Below are 21,201 nucleotides of genomic sequence, written 5' to 3'. Positions count from 1 at the left end.
CTAGTCGTTAACAAATATTATTTGATTGGGGTTTTTTCCTTTTCAAAAGAAGGACCAAGAAACAAAAAGGCTGCAATTAGGCAAGTTTATCTAAAAAGATTTCACCTATCCAGACGTCAACACAAATAAACAAAATTTGCTCAGAGTGCGAAATATTTTGAAACCGTAGAAAGTTAAAGAATAAACCTTTCACACACTCGAACAACTTCATACATCCAAAAATATAGTCAAACTAGTGGCGTGACCGTCCTCATTTCCGACTCCATCATGGCAGCATTACGGTCCGATGTGGCGAACATTGGCTACCACTCTTTCGACCAAGTTCTTGTGCTATTCACGGCAAAATAACACTAGGTAATGAGTTGCCCGTCACGCAAAAATAACCACTACGTATAATTAATTACTATAAATAATTAGATCCAAGTGATATCAAGGTGTACCTGATACTAATATATATATATATATATATATACACATACATACTTGAGACAAGATACAGAAATTTGTTTCTTTTTCATGTCTTCTCAATGTGACTACGGCCAGATTTTTGCAAGCAAGACTCCAAGGTTAAGAGCACAACTTTGATGAGCAGCCATAGCATATGAAAATATAGGAGATGGTCAACTCTTTCTCAGTTTCTTTTTAGCTCAACATAAACCAAAGCAATCCTAGTTTGAAAGGGTCTCCATTCAAGCCACACGCACAAAAAATACAAACGGGAGAAAGAGTCATGGTGGTGAACATCTGTTGTGTGTATGTGTGTGTGGTCGGGGCCTCTTATCTCTCCCTCTGTGGCCGCTAAACATGACGAGCTGCCATCTTGGCTCACAGACACAAGGTAGTGGGGGTAGCGGCTCCAAGCTCGATGGCAGACAGGAGGCGGAAAAACAACCATGCGGCATATTTTCAACGACTGTCAGCCTAGGAGAACACTATTTTGGCGTTTTATTTCACAGAAGAATTTGTTTCTGTGATACCGTTTTGTGCGTTTGATTTAGCATAAGGCAAAGTTACGCGAGCGGCAGGGTGACCATTACGCAAGTTGAGTGATTACAGAACATAATGGAAAAAGAGGGTAGGGTCGCCTAAGCGGCACCCGAAATAAAGCGCTGTCGCAAAAATGTTCAACAAAATGCGCTTAAGACAAAATAGTTGAATCGGTTACACCAACGCCAGAGGAGCACTGTCGGCAGGTGTTTGGAGCCGCAGTTTGCTCCCGTTCACATCGAGTAACAAGTGTATGGGTACTGATAGCCAAACTTGGTCGACGGGTTGAATTTAACATCATAAAAGTTATTCACAGCGAAAGCCAAAACAAAAAAAGGCAACATGAATATCAATAGGAATCCATGGTTCGCTGAACTCACCCAAAGTAAGCTAAATGCGAATGGAAGTTAACTTTACTTGCTCAAGAGCGAAGCATCCTCTGATAAGCGCCCCGAGCAGGTTCGAAACTAGCTCAGGAGCTAATAAGTACACAATGAAGATGAGGGCTGGCTAACGCGTTAGCTGAACTTGTGTGTCCTAGCACTGGGCTAACCTCCAGCGGCTAGCGAGGCTAATTAGCCTATCAGTGGCGTTTCGCACGTCGTTCCCAACAGAGGAACGAACACCGTTTGGGCTATTATTTCTGTGGAAAAAACGTTCCCCTCACATGTCGGCGAAGAAAAACAGCAGATGATAGATTTCGGGTATTGTTAACTGTGTTTAAGTAGGTAAAACGTGAGACAAAACAACGTGAATGACGCGGTTAATGTGGATGACCGCTTGGCCTCACAATTCCCCTTTCCTCTCCTCTGTCCCTTCCGTCCAATAAATCTAGTGACGACTACGGGCACTTCACATTGGATCCCGTCAAATGCCGACATTATTTCGATGAAAATTGGAGTTGTGCGAAGCAAACTTGACATAAATGTGTTCATAGAAGCCAATCCGGCATTTAGTTACGGTGATTTGTCCGTCGGGAAGCTCCCTGTGAGATTGGCTCATTCAGTCGGCCAGTGACTCACCTCTACGCTCGAGCCACCTCGTGTCTCTTGAAAGCTCAACACAATTAGCTAACTATGCTAACACCCACACTTCACTGAAGTACATTTTCCCAATGAATAAAAATAAAACTCAACAAGATAGAGACAAATGGAGACAGAAGAAGAGAGGTCCACCGTGCCGTCCTGAGAAAAAAAGCTTTCCACTTTCCAGGAACTATCGCAAAGTGACTTGTGTGCGTGTGTGTGTGTGCGTGTGTATGTCCGAGTGTGCGATTAGCGGGTAGAAAGCTAAACTTGCTATTGTTAGCATGTCGGCATGGCTAATACACAATCCTTCAATGATTTACTCTCGAAATAAGAAAGAAACATAGGCGAGAATACAATCGTCGCTCCGATTTCACAATTTCCCGCGAGCTATCCCCGAATCAAACACCAACCGTCTCTCACGCTCAGCGAGTGCGTTTGCGTTCAAAAGTACCGAAAACTTACCATTCTCCAAATGGAAACGCTTCTCATTCATCAATACTGGTTTCACATCAACTATTACACTAAGTACCAATTGTGTGTTATGGATTTTTAAAAAATGTGAATATAAAATCCTCTTACCCCAACAAGCTTGGTCACTTCAGGCTTCTTCTTTAAAAAAAAAATCAAATGAACTCCTCGTTAGTATCTCCGTTTCCGCAAAGGGGAAAAATCACCGTGGTCCTTTCTGGTTTTCAAAAGACAGACTGGGAAAAAAGTTGCATTTGAATGTTTATCGTGAAATGTATCTCCGGTGGGTCTCGCATTTGCGACCTCGCCGACGAGTGCGCGTTGCGCTTCTGTCCTTTGTGTTAATTTCACTCAAATCGAGTTTAATCCGATCGATCCCTCGACTGGTCGGTCGCGTTCCCGAGTCCTCCCCTCCAGACACTCGCTCACCTTCCTCGGCCGGGGGTGCGCGCTCCCGAGGACCTCTCATACAGATAAACAGGCTGCGTGCGCGGTCACTGACCCCGTCGTGCCCGTGTGACGATCTGTGAGATTCGCTCAGTGCGCGGACGTGGTCTTATGTGAATTACCCTGAAGACGACAACCATGTCCGCCACTATTTGAACGGAAAAATATGAATGAACGCAGAAAGCCTAAACAAATACAACGCCAAGACATTTATAGAGGTTTACATAGTGTTCCTCCACTCTTCAAATGAAATTGGGATTATTGTCACGATCAAATTCTGAAATTTAAGATCGACTCGTTTGCAATAACTTTTGACTGAACCCGTCTCTGGTCATACTTTTGTCTCTCATTCATGCCACAATATTTTTCCAGGATGTCACCTACGGAGTAGTGGTTCACTCCCCTGACCAACATGTTGACAATGAGGCGTCTGCTCCCTTTCCACTGTGTAAATGGTTGTCCGTCTCTATATCTACACTTTGACTAATTGACAACCAGTCAACCTGGTCCCAATGACCCTGGCTACAGGATCATCAGTAATAGAAAATTAATGGACGGATAGTTTTCCGAATATAGGCCATTTCACAAAATTAAGTAAATTTTTCCTTTAGGATTTATGATCCATCCATACTTATCAATTACCAAAAAGTTAATATGTCAGCAATATACTGAAGTGGAAGTTAAAAAGATTCTGGGTTAGAATCTCCGCTGAGATACTGTGTGGCGTTTGCATGCTCTCTTCGTGTTGCCTATACTGCCTCCCACATTCAAAAACATGCAAATTCGGTTCATCAATGTCTCTGATATGTCCATAAATGTGAATGTGTGAATGGTTGGTTGCCAATGCTTCCTGACATTGACTGGCGACCAGTCCAGGGTGTGTCTGCCGCATTCCTAACTTGATCGTCATCAAATAATTGTTACATGGTAACAAACAAATAATTAGTATTCTCAACAAAATGAATTGCTCACCCAAGCTAAGCACAAGACCGCATGAGAACTTTAAAGTGTTTACAGCGGACAATATATGTAACTTGCAAAAATCATGAATTCCTTCAGAAATCGCTGATCCCTATTGGTTTAGCGCGACATGTTAAGTGGTGAGTCAAATATGTAGACAACCTTTGTCTTCCTCATCATGATGGGAAAATAACATCAGGTTACAAAAACAGCCAATCACGCCGTCCCCATAATGTACACAGAGATCAAGAACGCATAGAAAAGTAACTTCAAATTAAATTCTTGACCACTATACATAAAATGGCCATAGCTGTGCACTGCAAGTCTGTCCTCCATTTTTTGGTTTAAGTATTGCTGCGGCTATCCCAGCTGACTTTGAGAAAGACGCAGTGTACACCTTGGAGTGGTCGCAAGTCACATTCCTAATTGTTGAACAATGCTGAAAAGCAAACACCAGATACAGTAAAAATACCCGCATTTTTAAAATATTCAGCACTATATTTTTCTATCTTCACATCATTAAAGTAACAGATAAAGTTTCAAATGTTTTATTATAGTTTATTGTGATTGCATTCTTTTTTTTTCTTTTTTTCCATTTAATTTTCTTCCAAAGAACAAACACAACAACTTTTGGGGGCAAGAGAAGCAAGAAGATGAAGACAGCATTGAAGGGAAGGAGGACACACAGGTAAGATAGATCAATCCGTAGATAAATAGATGTATCAGGTTTGGCTTGATCCTCCCCCTCTAACCACTGTGGGTCTGCACACACACGCGCTCACACACACACACGCCACATGTTGCTTTACAAAGAATAATGCTTGATTAATATCCATCTGATATACATCTAAAATGGAAAAAAACTGTGATCCCCATATCTATACAGGAGTTAAAACATGGTACATTTATATATTGTGTGCAAGGGCATGTGTGAGTGTGTTCGCACAGGGAATCAGTGGGAAGAAAGTTAATTGATGAGGATTCCAATCAAACGCCCCGACACTACCCACAAGCTGCATCTAATGTAATGCATCATTTTGCAGCTAATTCATTTTAGCTGCTGTCTAAATCTCTCAAGGGGGCGGAGTTAAGGCAGACAGCTGATCCTGACATAGCATAATGGAGTGATTGCTGCCCCGCCACTTTACGGAACGAAACACGGGCGCACAAGTTGTTTTGGCAATTAACACACGCACACACACACAACTAATGTTACCACACAGTTGGATGTAAAGGGGGAAATATGAAAAGAATAAGTAAACAATGCTCAAAGCAGTAAAACGATGGCCAGGACATTGCAAAGGCGAACAAAATATCGCAGCACTCATCGATGAAGCTCTAAACAACACATGACATGTTTGTCAACTATTTCATGGTGGGCGTCAGTTTGCTTCAAAGGGAGATACGTTGACATTTGAGTCCGTTCTCCACATGATCTCGTAACCGTGCCTGTTATCATTCACACTTGTCACTTAAAAGAAAAGGGCACCAGCAACCCTTTTCGACAGGGTTTGTGAGCATTTTGGCTGAAATGACAATTGTTTTGGGTTTTGTGTTTTTATAAATACGTGTAAAGCCCAAGTGAAGGCCACAACGTGCCAAGTTTCACTCTTGAACCGCCAAAGAAGCTACAGAAATCTAAAGAGCCATATATTCACACACACAGAATAGCGCCTGATAAATACAGTTAAAACATCTCCAATCATTTCCTTTTTTGTTGTTGTTTTGATTCTACACTTCATTATGTCAGCCACTTCTCTCAACATCCCCTTGACGTTTTTCATTTTCTTCATTTTTCGACCATTCCAAAAGGATTCATTCCCACGCTCGGCAGTTTGGTCTTTTATTCTCTCCCCAGGACAATTTAAAACAGCCACACAATTGTTTAGTGTTCATTAAATACATTTCACCTGCAAGTTGACATGAAGACAAAAGGGAGGAAAACAACGGTTTTATCAGCAGAGGGAAGTGACTTCAATGACCGACTTCATTGGAATGCCTATATCGTTCGTATACGCGCAGGGCCTACATGTGCAAACACGCCTAGCTACCTAAGTGCTGCAGCGTTTTCTTTAAAAACATGTGGAGATTTGAGTGTATAGGCAACACATGGTTTATTTTTCCATACAGTCAGTCAGTGTCAGTTGTTTTTTTTTTTTTTACACCCCCCCTCCCCACAGGTGTGTCTATGGCTGAACAAATTCACTACCACCAACACAAATACAGCGTATCGTCATCATCCTCTTGGTGTCAATTTTAAAACAAATACCGTTAAAACCAATTCATCTTCCCAAGGAAAATGTGAAGTTTAGAATTTAGTGAGCCTAAGCTGACACCGTTATTGAAAGGGTTGAGCTCATGGGATGCTGCCATGACATTCTCAGGTATGATTGAGCAAAAAAAAAAAAAAGGGAGGAGGAAGAAGAAGATTGGTCTGAAAGCAAGGAGGACACAAAAGGAAAGATGCATGACAAGATGGAGAGAGACAGGTTAACAAACTGTTACTAAGCCTGCACAGTTCTGCAGAAATGCAAGTGGGACTGGGATGGGGGGGAAGGGAGGTTGGAGAGGGCTCATGGGTAGAAGGAGGAGGACAAAGAGGTCTGTTTTGGGGCCTTCAGCAGCAGCCACCTCCAGCCTGTTGGCCTCCCTGGCTACCGGGCAGTGTGGAGTTGGTGGTAGGGTGCTGAGGTCCAATCTTAATACCGTTAGCCTGAATGGAGACAGTGAGAATGAAAACAACATCACAACAACAAAATAAAAACAAAAACAAAACATCAGTCTGCAAAATTGTTGGCAAGACTGCAGCAAGCAAAAGGTGCAGGTGACGCTTACGGCCCACAGTGTAGCGCCGCTGGGCATAGCTGTGACCAACAATTGAACACTAAGAAAGTGACTTGCCTGCAGTATCCGGTTGAAAAAGTAAAACCAAGTAGTAACGAGAAGAGCGGCATTTGATGGGGCCCTGCCATCCCCGCCCCAAATCACCAGTTGCCTCCAACTATGAGACCACTCTTGGCCCTTGCGCTGGTGCTCATTGCGGGCCGGCGCCCGGGTGAGCACCAGTCCCTTTTTCCACCAGCGAAATTGGCGCTTGAAATGGGTGCTTCGGCTGGCCCAGATTATTTGTTGGTTCCAGAAGACGCTGGCAGCAACTACGTTAGGGGGCGGGGTTATCATGACCATCAGCAGGTGTAGAGAAAAGACTCCCCGGACACATGCAAGTTCTGCTTAAACTGTTGAGCGGTGATACAATTGTGTCCCACCAGAAGAGCAATGGCGGATGTGCCTGGATAGCACGCCATTCCTGACTCGCGGCCAGCCTCGTCACCATCTACAACGATGAAGAAAGTCACATCCCTGACTGCTATACACCGCATAAAAGTTTAATCGATGCTAAGTTGCCTAGCAGATGCTAACAGTGCATTGTTCTTATTATTATTATGAATAGTGCAGGCGCTCTTGGGTAAACGTCGAGTTAAGCAGTGACGTTTGGACGCTTTACGATGACGTCATGATATCGCTCCTAATTGGCGCTTTGCTGGTGGAAAACCCAACGTGTTCTTCGTAAGGCCCCGGGGGGCCTAATCAGCACAAAGTTTTTGGGGGGGTGGAAAGGGGGTATTAGTGGGGTTTTGTGTTATTGGTTGTGTACAGGTTAGCATAGTAAAGCAAAAACACCAGCACAGACAAAGCGTCTTATGATCCAAACAACCAAACCGAAGCCTGTCGAATAAGCGTGTCCTTGCTTTCACGGCGACTGCGGGGTTTGCTCTTAGATCTCAGCACAGAAGGAACAACAGGTGCTGAAAGAGCAAACACAAGCTCTCAATGATACTACGTGAAATGAATGGCACGAATAAAAAGACAACCTTTGAGAGCGAGAGAGAGAGAGAGAGAGGGTGGGAGAGGCGGGCAGGCGAGCGGACGAGAGATGCAGCTCTTTCAAGTCTCGCTCTCATCTGTTCAATTGAAGCCCCCCCACCTCACTCCGCCTTCCGTTGATGTGCCGACTTTGCCTTCGTGTGGCTGGCTGGCTGGCTCTCTCCTCCTGTATATATTTATCTCTCTCCTTCCCAGTGTAACTCACCCTCCTACGTTTGTTCGGTAGCAGTCTTGCCTCTGGGAAACACTGTATGCCTTTAAATCACGTTTATTGAGTGAAGGCTGCGCGAGCGTGTGTGTGTTTGTGTCTGTGTGCGTGTGTGCGCGAGTGCTTTCTCATAGCGGCTGCCAACATTTCTGGTGGGGCTTCCCTCACTCACTGGCTCTCCCTCTCTGAGCCAGTCAGCTGATGCGGTTTGGCCGGCCGGCCTGCCTTCATTCCATCGAGCTGTTGCGAACAAAACCCCTCTCGGAACACTTGAACTTGCCGGTTGGCCGGTAAAGAATATACAGACATGGACGCAGACTTGCACACATTTTGTGTTTCGATAAAAACACGTTCAGTCTGCATTTACGGGCATGTTCATGAGGATTTTTGGCAAGTACAGTTTATGGAAAGAGTCCCGTGAGGCAACTGCCTGGGAATGAGTCTCGTTCTCGAGCTGCAGAGATTCGCGCTCAGAGCACCGGTGGTCGGGGACCGCTGACCTACGTTACTGCTCGAGAGCCATGCTGCTGACTTTTTCGAGGCCCTTCAATCTTCTCATGTTATATTATGGTCATCTGAGTTGGCTGAATTGGACCATCTTAAAAGGCAGCAGTGTGGAAAGGACATTTTGTTTCGTGAACTAGGAAGCTTTAGCTGCAGTCCAACTATGACATGACATGACATGACATGACGTGGGTTCACTGTGAAATATCCATCACAAGTAAACCCATAACAAAACACAGGAGTAGTCATTTCGCTAGAACACCGAGTCATCGTTTTATCGCCTATCCTCTTCAAACATGAAAAGTCTTGCCTGGGTATTTTTGTACACAATTTTCAGATTTCCCTTGATCACACGTACCAACATTCCTGTCTGGGCAACTGTTCCGCAATAAAGATAACCATCTGTTTGACTAGATGACGAGGAACTGGCCTGCTGGCTGAATACTTATTTTCTTGTGAACGACTGCGACCTTGTTGGGTGTGAGGAATTTATGAGCTGGCAAACTGCTGACAGAGAGAGAGCGAGAGCGAGAGAAATCTCAAGAATGAAGCGACTAAATCCAAAAATGGTGGAGCAAGAGAGCAGCCGATGGTCGGGAGTTCCTTTTGGCACGCGCAAAAAAGAGAGAAGTTGCCTTGCAGGTGAAGAAAAGGAGCACGCAGACCACCACGGTGGAAACGAGAACTCCTTGGACAAAGAGCAAAGGATTTACAGGGGGTCTCACCTCATTGTTGATATCAAAAACACCCTCTTGGATCTTCTCATATATCTCCTTGGCTGTGTTGATGAAAGCCTGAAATGGAGACAGAAGACAAGAGATTCACTCCAAACCCGGAGCTGATGATGCCGCACAGAAATTGAAAAAAAAAAAGAAAGAAAAAAAAGTTGAGCAGGTCAGTCGAGTTACTCCGCATCAAATGCAACCAGCCAATTCATGGACCTTGCGTGATGCCGCGGAGCAAACATACACACACACACACACACACACACACACACACATAAGGGAAAAAGGAAAAGGGCAAGGCCCAAACCGACAACGACATGAAAATCAAATAGCAGACATTGTTGTAAAATGAAGAACTTCGATTTAGGGGGTTTATATGTGTGGGCCTCCAGAAATATGGACCAGGAGACGCAGGAGGCCACAAATACACTTGTTCAAAACCAGGTCCAAATGATAAATGCTTGAAATCAAACCTTGCTGCAGTGTGCTCTCAATAATTCAAGGTGGCTCACTCAGCCGTTTGTTCGCAAGAGGTTCTTGAATGCCGGCCGGGATCTACGCCGTTGTTTCACATTGGAGCGCTTTGCACTCATGTGGAAATGTATTTATTTCACTTGACCAACTTCTCTAACTTCCTACAAAGATATTCGGTTGAAAAACGGCTCCAAATTCTAAATTGTACATTAACTCCGGTTGGTGAAAAAAAGTCCGTCCCTTGTTACTTTCGAGGTACGGCGGACAATCGCCGTTCGCGTCGCAAACTTTCTCATGCCTGCAGCCGAACCGTACGCCCATCAAATCCTGCCGACTCGCGCACAGGAATGCAAGAAAGGAATAGTGTGTGTGCCATGTGGACAGCGAGGAACTTGATTAAACTGCAGTGTGTCGCATCGACGCCCTGCCCGTTTATTGATAGTTAGTGTTTTTGAAACGGATACGTTTTAAGGGCCATGCCATCGTCATGACATGCGTGTGTTTGGCGTGTCACAAAGAGGAAGCGGTCGCAACGGCCATTTTTTTCCACCGCTCAGAATGCTTTCACGCACCAACCGCAGCACAAATCTCGCTCCATTTGTTGATTGAGGAAAATTGACGGACGGACAATTGCATATAAGTGACTCAACATACATCGTCGTGAAAAGATCATGAACAAATACGGCACAACAAAATTAACTCTTCATTGGTAGATTTCCGGAAGCAAAAGTATTCTAATTTCCCAAAATAATGCATTTGTTTAGCATTTCAAAAAGAAGAGGAAAATGAAGCGCATATAAAATCACAATCACAATATGGAGGAGGCTTTTCTACTTATTTCCTTTTTCAATTTTCCAACATTGTTCGGCCCCAGTGAAAATGGGAGCAGAAGACATCGGGGAATAACAAACGACAAAGAGCGTCAACGGGACCTCAAAGTAGACACGAGCCATCGCTTCTACTCAGCGGTGGCTCGAGTGCGAGAACTATCAATCTAGATTGTGAACTTCTATCTGGCACTCGGTAAAAATAGACTAAGGTGTCCATTGGGTGCACTCTTGTTCACTTTCACGTCCCATTTCTTTGCCTCGACTCCCATGACTTTCATACCGACGCGCCGTATTGATGGACCGGATGCAGAGAGAGGTGAGGAGGCGAAAGGATTCGAGGAGGACGTCGTGGGACGTAGGAGGACTGGGCCATGTCAAAAGGGAGGAGCAGAAGTGGAGGATAAAAAGATGGAGAGGATGCTTCCAGAAACGTCTCCTTCCATCAACCCGGTGTCCACCCACAGAGCCCTATGGAAAACCCTCGACAGCGATTGGCTGCGCGGTGTTGGGCAGAGGAGGCGGGGTTGACGGCTATGAATATGTATGAACTGCTACTGGCTGATATACTGCTGGAGAAAGGCCTTGATGGCAACAAGGGAGAAAGGAGGAGGAGGGTCGAAGGAGACCGAGGCATGAATGGTGGGAAGGACACGTGGGGGGGGTATTGCTTGATGACGGGGAAGGGAGCTTGAGGGGGAGGGGGAGAAAGAGGAAATGGACGTCGGAGGATGAGGACGGATGGAGCCGGCGCAGATGAAGGGAGCCGAGAAGAGGAGCGCTATCAGGAGGATTCAGAGGACACTAATGAGACAAATTAATCATAACGCACACACACACACACACGCGCGCACACGCACACACACACGCGCAAGCGCACAGGCAGACCCTCCATCTCATGTTAACCCCTCAGACACCCTACTTGACGGAGAAACAGAGAGAGTTAGAAGAAAATAGGGTTGAAGAAAAAAAAGTCAATGTAAACACACAGACACACACACAAGCCTGGGGCTGGCATGCTATGGAGTGTAGGAACGGGATTATTTATGCGATTGGATAAGTGAGGAAAGAGTCCCAGAAGACAATACCGTGCACTGACGACACACCGCACCAGAGGCGTGTCCGCGAGGCAAAGCAGAGCGCTAACCGTGCGTCATCATGCTGAAGAGGACGGCCACTCATCTTGACAGACAATGTCAAGTCACCGTAAATCATTCCGAATTCTGGGGATGACTCTCACACGGGCCATGAAATCAAGAGTTCACCCGGTTAAGTAAATAGAGCGATGCTTGTGCATATGATGTCAAAGAACGGTGCCGCGATGAATCTCTATAAATAAACACATTTGAAAAAATTGAGAAGGCAAGGAGCACAAAATGGAATCTTTCACCATCTCCATTCCTGTTATAACAGGAGAGTGATCTCCACCAAATCACAATGTCCATTGTGATTTTTTTTTTTGTTTTTTGGAAGGAAAGTTGTCAGTAGTGGTCTTGCCTTGCATTGCATAAGGCAGATGAGTTTCACACTTCTGGACACGGAAGATTTTGGTTGCTTCATCAGTGAAAGGACATTTTCTTGCGTGCAAGTGTGTGTCATTACCTCCTCGACGTTTGAGGCGGTCTTGGCTGAGGTCTCCATAAATATGAGGCCGTGTTCTCTGGCAAACGCTTCCCCTTCCTCTTTCTTCACCTCTCTCCGTGACTCCAGGTCACTGAAACGCACAATCAGGCAATGGTGTAATAAGTCATTTGAAATCAGGAAGTAACCACTCAGTCAACAGTTGCAAGTGGAATGACTGCAGACCCCAGCGCCCCTCTCATCTCGTCGGGGTGCACAATGACTTCATCCAAGCCCAAATGGCAACAACGCGTTTCTTTTCATTTTGAGTCCACGATCCGACAACCCGGAGCCTATGACTTGGACACGGAGCGACACAAGCGGCTACGTACGCGCAAGGCGGCATTTGCTCAGTGAGCTTTGTTGCAATTTCCTCGTTTGAATGCAACGAGAAAGCAGATCAAGCAGAGCACAACGCCGCAGCCTTGATTGACATCGACAGGCTCTCTTTTGACACGTATCGGTCTTACAAAACATCACATTACTTCACTCCAGGTACACGTTGAGCCAATAAGTGTTGTGAAAGCAGTCCTTCAATTTGAAAAATGTCTGCAATCTCCAGAATCCAGCTCCGCGTGCAAAGTCGTATAGATGACCTTCGCGTCAAACCGACGACCCCTTTTAGAACCAAGCATGCCGACGACACGGGGCAACAAGCTTTCAAAAGTGCAATCGAAGCCATAGCAAAACAAAAACAAACCTCTTGTTGCCAATGAGCATAATGACCATGTTGGAGTTGGAATGTTGGCGCGCATCCTCTAACCAGGTCGTCAAGTGGTTGAAGGTGTCCCTCCTGAAATAAAAAGTGGAACATGACTTGATCAAACATTTTGGGAGGATTCTTCTTGGCTTCAGATGGCAAAGTTAAAAAATCTTGAGTTTTTATTTTGGGCCAAAAGTCACGAAAAGGTCCTCAATGCAGAAATAATAAATTTCAGGGCTATGAAAATCAATCTGAAATGTTGTCTCTATTTGACATTCCATTGCAATTTTCTGTCTGTACTGGACTGCGACACATTGCAAGGTGGTCCGTCGAAAATTATTTGTAAGGTTCCGCTGCCGCGATATACGGTTACTTGGCAACCGTGATCGTACTGAACTTTGTGAATCCGGCCGGGACTTCCGCAACAAGTAGGGAGCCTTAATTAATAACACAAACACCCGATCAAATTCGTTGATGGGCTCTTACCTTGTGATGTCGTAAACGAGCAGTGCTCCTGCTGCTCCTCTGTAGTAAGACCTGGTGATGGACCGGAATGACTCTTGGCCGGCCTAAAGAGAAAGACACACAGTTTTAGGACGTCTGTGTTTCATGATTTTTTTTTCTAAAAAAAGTTTTTCAAATAAAACAAACAGACAAATAAAATACAGCCATATCGGCCTCCATATTGCGGCCGTGAGAGCCGCCTTCAATGCCACCAACACAAGCCTCTTGGCCTCTCTCAAAAGGAAATGTTGAGGAATATTAATTAATGTATGAGGTTTTATACTTAAAGATCCAAGTAAAGACATGTTCTGTTGTAATCTCTGCCTCAAAAATGTCACGTACATATACGGTTTACATATTTTAGACAAGCTGCAAGCTGTGATGTTTCTTGCTTGCAATAACATCAATGATCAGACAGACAACAACATCGTGGACAGTGGCTCTGCCCATCCGGGTTCCTCCGGGCATGTAAAGACTTGTAATTGGTCTGTTGTCAACTGCCTTGAGTCTCAGAACTTCGCCAACAGAAGGTGCTAACATATTGTTAAAAAGGCCGTGAAATCCAACCCCCTCTATAAAAATTAAATACAACCCCCCCCCCCAAAAAAAATCAGAGAGGGCACAAAGCCTAATTTGTGGTTTTTCACTTTCCGCGTGTACCAATCACCCACGAAAAATGAGGATTTACTGTATTCATCGAGAATAATTTAATTGTAAGTCAACCGGGTGAAGACAAAGGCAACTGCACTGATATGGCTTACAGGCTGACCATTCGACCAGGCTACAATGCAAGGCTTTTGGAATATTTGGAGTGTCATTATAAGCGGGTAGTTCGTCCAATCCCGGTTCCCCAAGCAGGCTCCGGCTCCAGGGTTTTGGGCCAGTTATGGTGAAGACAGGACAGAGGGCTATCTGTAACTGGGTAACAATGGAGTCCTCTCTTACTTGTTCCATCATTCCATCTCTCCGAGTGTGCATCCAAACTGCCGCCTCTCCACACATAAACAATAGGGACATTTCCACAGACTAGTATTGATGTAACATTTGAAGGACGGGGCGCCAGGTCATTTGTGTTCATTTACACCCTCTTCTATAATTCCCATTTCGTTGTCTCACCTCCACCATCTGTTCCTGACATCACTCGTCGCTTGATTATTCTCTCCCCAACTACGTCCCGTCATCACTCCATTCGGCAGACCCCGAGCCATGCCTATTCATGCCCCGCCTCCATCCAATGTATAGTCACAATGTTGCCTGTGTCTCATGTGGGCCACAGACACAAACAAAATGCCCTCCGTTTCAGCAGCTGCGGTTCGGCACTGCGCACAGCTCAGCTGTTAAACCCAACAGGCAGGCTGCGGATGAATCACTCGACCAGTCATCCGATTTTGTCAGCTTGTCTGGTGGTGGATGAAGCATTCAGTCACCGAGTCTGAGATCTAACGAGTCGACAACCTAAGTAAAAAGCCAGTCAGTCAGACATTCGAGGAACAGTCGGTAAGTTAGCACCGCTGAGGATCCATTCAATGCTAAAATGTAAAAATACGTTTGCAAAACCCCTATCATTGAGTGCCAAAACGTACACATATGTTTTGGGTGGGTTTTTTTCAAATAAAAAAATATGGCCCACCTCCTCAGTCAGTATTGAGGCTGTGTGAATTATTTTAGTGTGATAAATCACCACTGGCGGGATTGGCTTTGATCAGACCTTGGCCCACACAGGGTGAGTGGCTGTGGGCGATCCTATGTCGCGACATGGCGTCCGGAAACAGCGTGATCAGCAGAACATGGAGAAACACCGGCAGCTAACGCTACAACAGTGCTGTTAAAGATAAATACTGACGGCTAACTCTCCAACAAAGTTTTTTCAACTAAAAAAAGATGACGTAGTCCCCCTTCGTTATCCTTGATGAACATGCACACAAAATCACACAAAGTTCAAAATTCATGAAAAGTTCATGCAAAGTTCATATATCAGGGCAGTTTTTTTCAAGAAACTGTTATTTTGCAATCCATGTGCCCTTTTTGTGTTGTTTATGTTGTGGTATTAAGCAAGAAAGTATTGTTTAGATATTTAAGGTATCACAAATGCCCCCCCCTCAAAAAAATAGCATCAAAGTGAAAGTTCTGCTTGAAATGCATCCTTTCACATAAAGCTTTTTTTCCTCATTTTTTTCTTGGAAGTTAGCATTTTCAAGAAACAGTAATGTAAAAAAGTAGTAATGTACTTTTTTCCTGATGAAAGAAGAGGGTTAAAGCTTTTTCTCTATGTGTGTATAGCTTCATAACTCCATTTTCTGTAGGCCTTCAAAAATGAGTCAAAATAGTCAAAAATGGCTGGCAAGTGGAGAAAAACACCCGGCATCAAATCACTTTTCAGTTCACGGCGGTAGCCCAGATCCTAAAAGCAGACGCTTTCTCCTTGGACTGACAAAGCACACGGAGTACAGGTCTCGTGTTTCAACTTGTCTTTGGGTGAGCCCGAGCAGGCTGTCAGGCATCGTTACGACTGACGTCACCGCTCGTCTTCCTGTTCAACACCTACGGTCTTTCTTTTCCAGCAGTGTAATATTTGTCATGGAGTTTTGGCGCAACCTTCTGGTCAAATTGTGCACACTGCAATTTTCACATGATGCACAGCCAAGTCAATTAATTTGAGGCACTCTGGCCCTGAACTCCTATCATTCAAGATGTATCTAAACAAAATCCTGCGTTTCAATAATCGGGCGTAGTTTTGATTAATAGGGCCAATGCTGTGCTTGGTTGGTGATGATTTCTCCATTGCGAGACTAATAAAGGTTTTCTTTAACCTATTCCTTACGAGGAACACGTTTGGTTTTCTGCCGGCAAAGAGGCAAGTAGGAGCGATGTCATGACATCATCATAAAGCATCCAAATGTTACTGCTTACTTTGACATTTTCCCAAGAGCGTCTGCGCCATTAATAATAAAAAATAATAATAACAATAATAATCATGTTCCAAGTGTAACCTGAAAACTCATCACTTGATCAAGTGTTTCCTCTTTCAATAAAAAGTATCACAAACAACTGACTTCTAATGCGTAAACGTTTTGTGATAATGAATGAATGTGAACCCAGACCAATTAAAAAAGGATGTGCATTACCGTATCCCAGATCTGCAGTTTGATCTGTTTGCCATCTATAGTGATCATCCTCGCTCCAAACTCTACCCCTGCATTTAAGGAGAGAGAGAGAGAGAGAAATACCCGTGAGAGCAGTGATGGGGTCAGTCAAGGAGCATGTTCAAGTATGGAGTATGTACTTCACGTAGTAAAGAGGATTACGACGAACTGGACTTGTGAGTTGAGAAATTATAAAAGAGGTAAATGGCCCGTGGTCCGGTCTGATTCAATCCACACTACAGATTTGGACCCTCCGTCTTTGCATCCAATGCGTGCGCGCTGCTCCGTGTGACAAAAATACCCAAATAGGAATGATAATAACAACAATAACAATACATTTCATTTATAAGGCTCTGAACATTGACAACTATCCAAAGTAATCATTTTGTGTGCTTCACTTCTGTGTGTGTGCGTGCGTTATGGCTTTTATTCAGTGCAAGGTTATATTTTGTATAGTCTTTGTTTAGTTAAAGCTATGTTCAAACGTGCAAACGTGGTGAGTAAATAAACTTAACGTGCACTCACTACAAATATGGCAATAACTTAATGAATAAGCTTCAAGTGTTTGTGTTTTGAAATATGGCACATTTGATAGCTGTTGGACGGCATACGTCGGAATGTGCTTGGGGTGCTGCTCCATGGCTATAGTATAAAGACATATATATATATATATGTGTGTGTGTCTTTATACTATAGCCATGGAGCAGCACCCCAAGCACATTCCGACGTATGCCGTCCAACAGCTATCAAATGGGCCTTATTTCATATATATATATATATATATAACTCATTTATTTGCGAGCTCGAGGACACAGTTTGTGCACTTTTCTGCAGCGTCAATTTGAAATAATGTGCCGTTTTCTTTTTTCTTTTTTCCTTTTGAAATAACGATGGCTCTCGTGTGGTGTTGGCGAACTGCTGCTGAAGTATTCAGGAACAAAAGTTTGAATCTCAGAAGATTGGACGTAGCAGATGACTGCGGTCATAATCTTGAGCCTTAGAGATTTGGAAAAATGTGGGATTTTAAAAGTCAAATATTCATAGCCAACAAATCAGTAGGAACACATAAGCTCAATCTATTTGAAGTCAGGATGATCGCACGCATCAATCCGTATTCTGTACCGCTTATCTTGACTGGGAAATAAATATCGGTACCGGTATGTAGAAAACAGACTGCCTTACCAATGGTGAGGTCGTGAACAGGCTGAAACCTCTTGTCTGTGAACTGTAGTAATAGACATGACTTTCCGACGCCTGGAAAGATGCAAGCAATGAGAGAATCACGATTAGCAAACACGATGCATTGAAAATTGTTCCATCTAATTGCCAAAAGGGGGAAGGTTTGACTTGGGTCAAATTTTGACAGTCATCATCAAAAGTTTGAAAACATGAACAGAAACCGACATTGCACGAATACGAGCCAATTCTTGAGCAGAATTGAAAAAAAAAAAATCATCATCCTTCAGTCATTCAATAATGTACAATTTCACTGCTAATATGAACCCAGGACCCTTTTGAGGACAAGCGGATGAGAAAACAGATATCAACATCGCTTGCGAGCACTTTTAAGTCCACTCGATGATGATGATTTCACCGAGAGCACACTCGACTGATGGCTCGTCAACGAATCCATTGACTGCGGGGAAACAGACTGTTGCTAACTGATCACATCTTGAGATAAAAAGGAGCATATTACTTGTCTGCCACACACAGTGGTGATGTTCAATCAGGCTTTGTTCGTTTCAAGTCCAAAGAAGATCACAGCATCGGGCTACATCCGAATTTTAACTACTGTCCACAACTCCCATTAGGAGGATTTATAGGACTAAAAGCACAATGGGAACATGCTGCCTCCCTTGTGAGACAGCCATCAACCAATTCTACGCTGGACACATTAAAAAGACGTGGGGTGCCGGCCATTCGCAAAGCAGCAGAAGAGAAGGAGAAGTATATTCAAGATGATAGTCCCGAAAAACACTCGACCAATAAAGTTACAAAAACTAAAATAATATAATTGAGATTGGTAGTTTAAGAAATGTTGGTCTTATTTTACAGAGGACACTGCAGCGTGCTATTGCAGCACAGGTGGACACGGACCAGAGTGCTTGAAGGCTGCTTCAAAATAATCTACGAGTGTCTCAAACTAAAGTGGCCCCACCACACCAGTTATGAGCCCATCATTCTCCTGGGCAAGTTTTAATAAAATAATTCCCACGGGAACTCTTAACTTAAAGTATATTTCCGGTAAGAGAAAGAGAGTTCGTTGAATTTATCGAATGCACATCATGGGGCATGGACAGGATGGTGCCACCCCCGCCTCAATTTGAGCCAGGAAAACCCCCCTGTTGATTATTTTTGTGATAGATTAACCTGAGTATTCCCCCCCCCCCCCCCCCCAATAAATGGATTATGACTCAGTTATTAGTTTGGTCCGTATCCCGTCAGAAAAGAGGGGGAAATGTTCATTATTATTTTCCACAGTAATGGCAAAGGTGTCCAAATGTCTTAATTGGATTAAACATACAGATAGTCAGTTTGCTTTCGTGAGGATGACCGCAATCGGATATTGACCTTCGGGAAAGGCTCAAATGAGAGAAGTAAGAACAATCTTAAAATAAACCACGACTCTAAACAATTAATCGATTGGCAAAAGTTGTTGATCATTGGATGATCAATTGTCCACAAATAGATTAATATTTGACACCTCTACTACAATAACAATGGCCAACAATGAAAACACTTCTACAGACACGAACGGTTACAACTCTTCTTTGTTAGGATTATCTACAATTTCGAAATTAACAATGCTAGGTCCTGTTGTCTGACCTGTTCTTCATACCTGGCGGATGCGTTTGATCTTTAGGTCTTTGAATTGACGTTCAACTAATAAACAACCAGTTTTATTGACATAATGTTGGTATCTCCACATTTTGAGACAGGAGAGGATACACTTGCTGGGCCCCTCGTGAGGGGGAGGCAACTGTCCACATGAAACCATAAATCATCGCTGAACCGCGTAGTACACACTCACGGGCGTCGGCGAGGGGAAAGAGCACTTCAAGAAAGGAAATACACGGGACCGAGAGGCTTGCACTCAATCGCCGTAAACGTGACTAAGAATAACAAGCGATCTACGCCATTTCAGGGAACATTACTGGCTCGGCTTGGCTTTCCGAACCGGACTCATGCTCCCTCTCGTTTATGAAACCGTGTCAACGGCGTTGCTGCTTCGATTACACTCCATTTTTAATGTCACTCGTGGTTGTTTACCGAGCTGGTTGTCGCTTGCGTAATTTGGTTCAACTCCCAATGTTGGCTAGACAGTTCACTGAGCTAGCTGGCTGGAGCTAACACCCCCCACCCCCACCCCAGATGCAATTGGACCGGAGGCCCGTATTAAGCAGGGCGAATGTAAACAGCTACCGCTACGTTTGTTTTATTTACATAGTTTGAAATGACATGTACACGTAACGAACATGATTGTTTTTCCCCCCAAAACAATCTTGCGCGGCGGCGGTAAGACATTGAAGGGGAACTGTCATCCCACCTCTGCGTCTCTGCTTTTACCACGTCATTGGACATCCAACACTGCGGAAATGGACCGCTAGCAATATGCTAACCAGTAGCTGCATGCTAACAACGAGTCTCGCTTGCTGCAGCCTACCTGTGTCTCCGATGATGATGTATTTGAAGAGGTAAGCGTATGCCATGGCCCTCGATTTGAGCACTCAGTTGTCCAGACAATCACACCTTGTTTAACTGCGTGCCAAAGCTGGTTGTCGGCGTGTTAGTCTCCTTTTTCTGTGGCGGCGCTGAAGAAGGAACAATAAACAGCCAGAGCCTCAGCTCTACGTCACTAGGCCCGCCCTCGCCACGCTACACAACGTGTACTTCATACGTCCTCGGAAACTACAATATTTTCATGGTTTCAAACTGCAATACAGTACTGTAAACTACAGGCTGAGTTTCTCAAAGGGCTATTTTTAACCAGTATATTAATATTAAACCCAAGAAGTTGAATTTTTCAGCAGACCTTTCTTTTTTTGAGAACTTCAATAAAATACAAAAATGCTGCACGTACATCAAACGTGATATTGAACACTCGTTGATGGGCTCAACGAAAATGTTCCATGCCAACTCACGCCAAAGTTCTGAAAATTTTAATGAAACATATTTTGATTTTAGTGAAACTTGCTGAAGTTGTTGATAGTGATGGCACAACAAAAATAGTTACATTTTAGATCAATTGGAGGAAGATGTTGGGGGCTACGGCCCGCCGAATCTTGCCATTTTCGTCAAAAGGGGTGTGGTCGCTTTCCTTTGATCTTTTCCTTACAGAGCACTTTCAAACAACCATCGCTGCATACAAAGTACTGTACATGGAGCACTACCCTGCGGACCTAGTTCAACAATCTTCGCAAAACAGGTATCGCTGGAAAGGAAATCTATTGAAGATTCCAAATCATTTAGAAGAGTGGTTCATATTTTAGTAACTTTAACAAAATACTGTATTGTAAAATGCGAATTACGTGAGGAATTGAAATCACCTTTTTTCAATATTCATGACAATAATGAAATATATCCATGGAACCACTAAAAAAATAAAATGCGGATTCAAGATGAAACGTAGTGACTAATCTTTGCCTGTAGGGAGGAGTAAAGTGTCATGTTTTAGATGGGGGGGGGGGGGGGGATTGGTGCGGTCTTGTAAAGGCAAG

General features: G+C 44.0%; 2 protein-coding genes across 7 annotated transcripts in view; both read right to left on the bottom strand.

The window, feature by feature from the left end:
- Positions 1-2,752, bottom strand: part of chd7 (chromodomain helicase DNA binding protein 7) — a 46,210-nt gene extending 43,458 nt beyond the window's left edge. For 3 of the 6 annotated variants that reach the window (XM_052087946.1, XM_052087951.1, XM_052087950.1), the window contains exon 1: positions 2,595-2,752. The gene's annotated coding sequence lies outside the window, so the exon portion shown is untranslated. Of the gene's footprint in view, positions 1-1,367; positions 1,529-2,009; positions 2,146-2,594 lie in introns of those variants that run through there. The other 3 variants (XM_052087949.1, XM_052087947.1, XM_052087948.1) reach the window with 3 other exon arrangements.
- rab2a (RAB2A, member RAS oncogene family) lies at positions 2,636-20,358 on the bottom strand. The gene is made up of 8 exons (XM_052087969.1): positions 20,148-20,358; positions 17,666-17,737; positions 16,466-16,533; positions 13,323-13,405; positions 12,834-12,926; positions 12,116-12,227; positions 9,213-9,281; positions 2,636-6,603 (listed from the first exon to the last, which is right to left on the bottom strand). The coding sequence occupies exons 1-8, from the start codon at positions 20,191-20,193 to the stop codon at positions 6,508-6,510; spliced, it is 639 nt and encodes a 212-aa protein (XP_051943929.1). The 5' UTR covers positions 20,194-20,358; the 3' UTR covers positions 2,636-6,507.
- Between the last annotated feature and the right edge of the window lie 843 nt (positions 20,359-21,201).

Source organism: Hippocampus zosterae, chromosome 15 (assembly GCF_025434085.1).
Source record: "Hippocampus zosterae strain Florida chromosome 15, ASM2543408v3, whole genome shotgun sequence".
In the NCBI taxonomy this organism is placed as follows: Eukaryota; Metazoa; Chordata; class Actinopteri; order Syngnathiformes; family Syngnathidae; genus Hippocampus; species Hippocampus zosterae.
The sequence above is the reverse complement of the archived record's forward strand: the minus strand, read 5'-3'. Positions and strand labels throughout refer to the sequence as shown.